General features: G+C 44.7%; 1 protein-coding gene across 1 annotated transcript; it reads left to right on the top strand.

Annotated features, from left to right (window-relative positions):
- Nucleotides 1-233: 233 nt before the first annotated feature.
- Nucleotides 234-1,478, top strand: LOC125511297 (chalcone--flavanone isomerase). Its single transcript, XM_048676625.2, has 3 exons — nucleotides 234-476; nucleotides 607-768; nucleotides 845-1,478. Exons 1-3 carry the CDS (start codon nucleotides 383-385, stop codon nucleotides 1,276-1,278), a joined length of 690 nt encoding a protein of 229 aa, XP_048532582.1. The 5' UTR covers nucleotides 234-382; the 3' UTR covers nucleotides 1,279-1,478.
- The last annotated feature ends 6,058 nt before the right edge of the window (nucleotides 1,479-7,536 follow it).

Here is a 7,536-nt window from a genome sequence, read left to right as displayed (position 1 = left end):
CCGCAAAACCTGGCGCGCGGCCACGTCCGTCCTCTCAACGTGCCTCTCCTAACTACCACTAACCACGCCCCCAGACGCGCCCACAAACTACATCTTTGCCACAAGGCACAAGTTCACCCCCCGTCTACGCGTAGGCCAAAGAACTAGACCAGATTACGGCCGTGGCATAATCGCAATTACGGGCAGAGTCCACGGGCGTTTATATAGCCGCTGGGGTGTCATATAGGAGAGGGCACCACCCCCCCAGCTGACCATCCCGTGCGCCCACGCCTCAACAGATCGCACCTACCCTGCCGGGCCGGCCTGCCCCCATCACATCAATACAAGCGTTCGCTCGCTACGTGCCGTCGTCTCCGGAGACCCTCCGCGCACCACCGAGACCATGGCCGTGTCCGAGCTCGAGGTCGACGGCGTCGTCTTCCCGCCGCTCGCCCGCCCGCCGGGCTCCGAGCACGCCCACTTCCTCGCCGGCGCAGGTGATTATTCCGTCAACGGCTCCGGGACTGCGACCTTAGATTCCGTTTTAACGTATATCGTCTGGTGTTGGTCGGTTGAGATGCTAGATTTTTATTATTCAACCGTGTGCTCTGCTCACGGCGCGTGCAGGCGTGCGCGGCATGGAGATCGGCGGCAACTTCATCAAGTTCACGGCCATCGGCGTCTACCTGCAGGCCGACGCCGCCGTCCCCGCGCTCGCCGCCAAGTGGGCCGGCAAGCCCGCCGCCGACCTCGCCTCCGACGCCGCCTTCTTCCGCGACGTCGTCACCGGTAACTAATCCACATACGTACACACATACACGGCTCCGCTTCCACACCGTGCAATAACCAATGGCCGGCGGTGCAGGCGAGTTCGAGAAGTTCACCAGGGTGACCATGATCCTGCCGCTGACGGGCGCGCAGTACTCGGACAAGGTGACCGAGAACTGCGTCGCCTACTGGAAGGCCAACGGCGTGTACACGGACGCCGAGGCCGCCGCCGTCGACAAGTTCAAGGAGGCCTTCGGGCCCCACAGCTTCGCCCCCGGCGCCTCCATACTCTTCACCCACTCACCCGCCGGCGTCCTCACCGTGGCCTTCTCCAAGGACTCGTCCGTGCCGGAGTCCGGCGGCGTGGCCATCGAGAACGCCCGGCTCTGCGAGGCCGTGCTGGAGTCCATCATCGGCGAGCACGGGGTGTCGCCTGCGGCCAAGCTCAGCCTGGCCACCAGGGTCGCCGAGCTGCTCAAGGGGGCCGCCGGCGGCGAGCCGGCCGTGGAGCCCGTGTCGGTTTCGGTGTGAATGAACAGGGGCACCGCGCGTCCGTCACTGGTGTGGTGGCTTGTGTGGCTCGTGGTGTCCGTGGTGGGAGGTCGTGTTCCCTCCAGTTCCTCACGGTTTGTCGGTTTTCTTCCCTGCATATGCAACCATGTGTGGATAAGTGGATAACTATGAGTCTGTGATGATTTACTTGGATTAATAAAGAAATCTGCCCTTCTTTACATCTTACTCCCTCTGTTAGTGAATATAATAAGGTCTTTAGAGATTTCAATACCGACTACATACGGGTGTATAGGCACATTTTAGAGTGCATATTCACTTATTTTGCTTTGTATATAGCCTATATTGAATCTTATTTTGCTTTGTATATAGCCTATATTGAAATCTGTTCTATATTTAGGAACGAGGGGGTAGATTTGATGACGGAGAGAAGAGATTAATTTAGTTTTGTTTACGTGTTTATACTCTTAAATGGGGACATGAATATGATCGCATGCACGTGTGCGCTGTATTCAGTCAAGTTCTACGCTTTTCCTTTTTTTTAGGGGCGCTTTTCCTTTTCTTTGGCATGTCAAGTTCTACGTGCATGGCGAACCAACTTGTGGTTGGATGGTTAAAGAGATTGTGGTATCCCCAACTCACCAGGGTTCAAATCCTGGTGCTCGCATTTATTTCTGAATTTATTTTAGGATTTCCGGCAATGCGCATTCAGTGAGAGGAGACGTTCCCATCAACGACGAGGCGTCTATGATGACTTCGTAAATCTCAAGATGATATGCCGGCTCAGTTTTTTGAAGATGCTCATAGAGGTAAGATGTGCGTGTCTGCGTTTATAAAAATAAGTGTATGCCCGTGTATATGAGCGCTTGTGTTTGTACTGATATTCAAAAAAGTTCTACGTGCACCTTTCATGTGAGATGATAAGTTCGACAAACCCTATTCGCCGCTGCAGGGCCGGTTAACGGACAGTTTTTCTAACCGGCGCCTGCAGCCGCGTTAACTGGGCTGGCCCATGTATTTGTAGTTTTTTTCCCTTCTGTTTCCAAAAACGCAAAAGGATTGCGTGCAAGATGAATCGATCCCGTGACCGCTACACGCTAACCACCCGACCACACAACCTCATCTGATATTACTCAGCTTTCGCATTCTTTTATTACTTCTACATTTTCGTTCCTTTTTCATTTTTTCTTCTTCCTTACTTTTCAAATTGATGAACATTTTTCACGAACTTGATTTTTCAAATTGATGATTTTTCTAAATAAAATTATGAACTTTTTTTGAACTTCTTTTCATTTTTCGATGAACTTTTTTCATATCGATGAACTTATTCCAAAATCTGTTAACTTTTTTTAAAACACATGAACTTTCGTAGAAAATCGATGAACTTTTTTCAAATACGATAAATTTTTTTTTGAAAATTGATGAACTGTTTTTCAATTTGATGAACATTTTTCCAAAATTGATGAAATTTTTTCTAAATCAATAATTTTTTTTAAATTTTTTTGAACTTTCTATAAAATCGATGAACTTTTTTCAACATTGAATATATTTTTTTCAAAATCGATGAACTATTTTTCAAAATTGATGAACTTTTTCCAAATTCATGGAAATTCTTTGAATTCATGGTTTGTTTTGAAATCCGCAAACTTTCAAATTTTCTGCACATTTTTTTCCCCGAAATCACGTTCTTCTAATTTATATATGCTATAATAGCGTGGCTATACTTCTTAAAAAGTTTGCGCCCTAATGATTCAACAAAGCCTGTTCAGTATAGCGGTTGGGCAACCGGAGGTGGATGTCGTGAGATCGAATCCTCACAGAAGATTTATGTGCCAAGTTTCCTAATCGGCGCCGACTAGAGCGAAATCGTTAATTGAGGAGTACTCGTTGCAAAGATTACTTCAAAATAAAATGTTTTATCTCTGGAATCGTGCGTCCAAATCTCAAACCGTTTTCACTGTTGGATTCCTCGCATCAAGATCTTCAAAACTAGATCCCATGTTGATAGGTTTTGATGAACTTTTTTTCACACGAAAAACCGGATAAAAACCAAACCAGGAGCATGGGATTTTTCCCTTTCTGAAAGAGGCATCACGAAATCACAACCGTGCTTCTCGCGGAAGCAAAACCGTCGGAAGGAAAAAAATGCGTTTTTTTTCGTTTCCAAGGAGGCACGGCCATGCCTCTCGCGGAAGCAAAACCGTGACTCTCGCGAAAGGAAAAAAAAGAAAACACGTTTTTTTAGTTTCCGAGAGGCACGGCCGTGACTTTTGCGAAAGCACAATCATGCCTGTCGCGGAAGCAAAACCGTAACTCTCGCGAAAGGAAAAAAAAACAGAAAACGCGTTTTTTCGGTTTCCCAGAGGCACGGCCGTGACTCTCGCGTAAGCACAACCGTGCCTCTCGCGGACGCAAAACCGTGACTCTCGCGAAAGGAAAATAAAACAGGAAACATATTTTGTTTCCGTTTTCGAGAGACACCGCCGTGCCTCTCACGAAAGTAAAACCGTGACTCTTATGAAAGGGAAAAAAAAAAGGAAAACGTGTTTTTTCGCGCAATTTTTTTTATCAAAAGAACCGGAAAAAAAACTGTTTAAATAGCCAAAAACGCGTGCGGAAAAATAAAAAAAAAATCGGAGGGAGCGCCCAGAGCGCGACACATGGCAAATGGCTCAGGGCGCGTCAAGTGTCGCTGATCGTTGCGAGGTTCTCAAAGAAGCGCTCGTTAACTAGTGGCTCCCTGAGTTCTACATACTCGTGTCGATGGCGGAGCTTGGGCTACATTTTTATGGGTATATATCCGTATATGGCCCACTTTATAAGAGTCATTTAGAGAAAACTTCGTGACTGAGGGGGAATCGGCCCAGGTTGGCCCTGCTGCCTTAGTGTTGCGTTTCTTCCCTCTTTCCCATTTTTTTCCCGGATGACTTATCCCTCTCTTTTTTATTAATTTCTTAACGAAAACGCACTCTGTATGACTGAAACTGAACCAGAGACGACACCATAACTAGGAGAAGAAGTGAGAGGAAGAAAGCGAGCTGGGGCATTAGCCGGAAACCTGCTACCTCGAGCTGGAAGTTGAGACTCCAGCTACAGGGCAAAAACCGACAAACACCAAGATACAAATAGTTCAGCCAAACCCACTTAATCCACTTAACAGGGAACAAGTTTCATTTTGTTGATAAAGAGGGAACAAGTTTCATAAACGACTCAAAAGGAGAAACAACTACAAGCTGATAGAAATAAACACCCAGAGCACAGGAATCGCTCCAGACTCGAGTGAGTGCACTTTCTATTCATGCCTTTTCTTCGCTCCTAGGTGTCCGAACCATCAGCACCAGCCGGAACCAGAAGCGACCCCAGATGAGATGTTTCCTTCATTAGTATCTGCACACGATTGTTCAGCTTCTCCTTGTCGACACCTTTGAGCAAATCTGACCAGTACATAAAAAACAAGCAGATTGTAATAGTACCAATACCATATGATCATCAAAGGTTACTTTGTTTCTAACATTTCAGATCCCACAGCATATTGCAGAAACTCCAATCATATAAAATTTATACGAGAGAGAAAACCACGACAAACTTTGGCAAAGATTAGCAGGCATGCATTCCGCCCCCATGACTTTACCTACCCCCCCCCCCCCCCCTCCTTTCCGCCACCTTAGGGCATGTACAATGGTGCCATCTTAAAAGTGACACATAGGATAAATGATGAGGTGGAGGAGAGATAACTCGTACGAAAAGGCTTGTCTTCTCTTATTTAAAAGAAGACAAGAGATGATCTCTTAGCATAATATGTCTCACCATATTTTTAGGAATTGCTAGTTAATGAAGATAAGACTAAGAAATGACCCATTATAGACATCTTTTTTTGTCATCTCTAAATTACATGCAAGACCTAAGATAAGACTATCTTATCAACCATTGTACATGCCCTTAGCCATAGGACAATAAAAAAATGTCTTGAAGTTTCCGGGTGCAGGCAAAAAAAGAACATCTGGGATCCCCCAGCCATTTAATTTTTTTTCAAATTATCTCTAGTAAGGAGAGCATTTCTGAAATTCTGCACATAAAAAAAATTGAGGTTGAGAGGAACAGGAGCTTTCCAAATCCACTTATTATCAGCACCAACTATGTTTTTTCCAACCAAGTGTATACACATTTAGTGGTAAAGAAACCTTTCTTATTAAGGGACCAAGTAACACTATCAGGGGTAGATTTTAACTAAAGTTTCTTAGCCTCAAATACCATATTATTCCACTGAATATGGAGCTCATCTACTAATCTTCTACGAAAGGGGCTCACACAATTATTCAAAATGAAATCAACAATGGTACATTTTTTATTTTGACAGGTTTCGTGTTGCTTTTCTAGTGTTGAACTTTCAACATAATTCATTTCCCTTAAAGGAAACTTACCGAAGTGCTATAGAACTGACGTCAGTTCAAAGTGAAATTTGAGTGAAAATTGTTACGGCCATCCGATCACGCCGCACGAACCTTCATGCTCGTTGGTTGACACGCCAGCTAGTGGATCCGTCCGCGGCCTATAACTAACCACACGAACGCCCAGTTTTATCCAGCCCACCTTACCCACCCGCCCAAAACCTCCTCTTATCCATTCCCTATGTGTGCGAGAGAGAGAGAGAAAGAGACTCAGAGGGGTTGTGTCGGTAGCACTGACAGCCATGGCAGGTCTTGTGATGGCAGCACCGACAACCATGCTGAGTCTCATGGCCTTCGAAGGCAGCGCGAATCCCGCAACTCGTCCACCTTCCACTCAAAGCGACAACGACGACCACGGAGGACTAGCGGCAACCCTGACTGGTCTCAAAAGCGGTGGGTGGTGGTAGAGCCAAGTGCAAGGGGAAGGTTAGCAAGAGGATGTGGAAGTACTAGCAGCTCGACGTGTGGAATCCGATTGGCATCAACGTCCGCCACTGCGCGCGCCTCGGCAAGGATGTCCTCCTCGTAGATGAGGACTAGACCTACAACATGCCCCGCGATGAGAAGCTTATAACAAGAGAAAGGCATACAAGGTCGACCACATTGGCACCAAGAAGTAATCTATGACGACCCCCTCCCCCCCCCCACCAATTTTTTTCCCTTCACTGATTCTCCTCCTAGCGACATGCGCCCTCATCTTCTCGATGATTAATTTGGTCTGTTTGGATTTTTAGTCACCGGTTGAGCTGATGAAGATGATGCCCCAGATGCTCCTCAACTATAAGGTTTGCCTCCTCGTCCCACCCTTGTCTGCTTTCTGTTGTTTCCATTTGCCATCAAGTGTCTACTTGTTGTTTATAATCAATGTCGTACCTAGTCATTCCTTTATGTACCCCAGCCCCCCCCCCCCTCCCTCCTCCCGGCGATCATAACAAACTTGTTGTTTCCATTATGCATGCTAGATCTGGAGGTTTGGCTCATGCATGCAAATTAATAGATGTGTATCCCTGACTTTTATAGAGGTTTGCCATCTTATCTACAAAAAAAATTCTAAATTCTGTAAAATTGTTAGTACTCGTCCATGGCAAAAATAAGAGAAATGTTCTAAAACGATGGCATTTTTTGTGAAGTGACATGGTAATCTTTTGAAAAATCATGCAAAATTCAATTCTTTTGTTTACTCAAACATGGCATTTTTAGAGAAATTTTTATTGGCCACGTGGCATTTTTGTAAAGTAACATGGCAAAATTTTGAACATTGACATGGAAAAATTCAGAAAAGTTTGCCTGCTCAAACAAGGCATATTAGGAAAAAAATTATAAATTGTTTGTAGTGCTCATAAAGGAAACTTTGATTTTTCTTTTGTCCCTGCAAATAGCAGCACTTTTAAATTAAATTTGCAATGTCACATGGCAACTTTATGAATTTTGTTCTTTCTACATCATGGCAATGCTCACATGGCAAAATTTTAAGAAAATTTTGCAGTGTCCCATGGCAAATTTAGGACCTTTTAACTTCAAAATCATGGCAATTTTTACAACCTTTTCTACTTTTTGTCACAAGGAAAATTTACATAATTGTTGTCCGGTAAATCATGGCAACTTTACAACTTTTAAAAATGTCCACGTGGCAAGTTTAGTACTTTTGCTGCACAAACCAAACCAACTTTTTGTGAAAATATGTAATGGTCACATGGCATTGCTGCACAAACCAAACCAACTTTTTGTGAAAATATGTAATGCTCACATGGCATTAAAAAAATGTATTGCCCCACGCTATAATCATTGAATTTCTAAATCATGGGAATTTAAAAAATAATATTTTTCTACT

This window comes from Triticum urartu, chromosome 5A (genome assembly GCF_056163025.1).
Source record: "Triticum urartu cultivar PI428250 chromosome 5A, HENAU_Tu73, whole genome shotgun sequence".
NCBI lineage: Eukaryota > Viridiplantae > Streptophyta > Magnoliopsida > Poales > Poaceae > Triticum > Triticum urartu.
This window is presented reverse-complemented; position numbering and strand designations above follow the sequence as displayed.

Coding starts and splice junctions, on each gene's coding strand:
- LOC125511297 (XM_048676625.2), top strand. CDS start 383: ATGGCCGTGTCCGAGCTCGAGGTCGACGGCGTCGTCTTCCCGCCGCTC. Junction 477..606: donor CCACTTCCTCGCCGGCGCAG/GTGATTATTCCG, acceptor CGGCGCGTGCAG/GCGTGCGCGGCATGGAGATC. Junction 769..844: donor CTTCCGCGACGTCGTCACCG/GTAACTAATCCA, acceptor CCGGCGGTGCAG/GCGAGTTCGAGAAGTTCACC.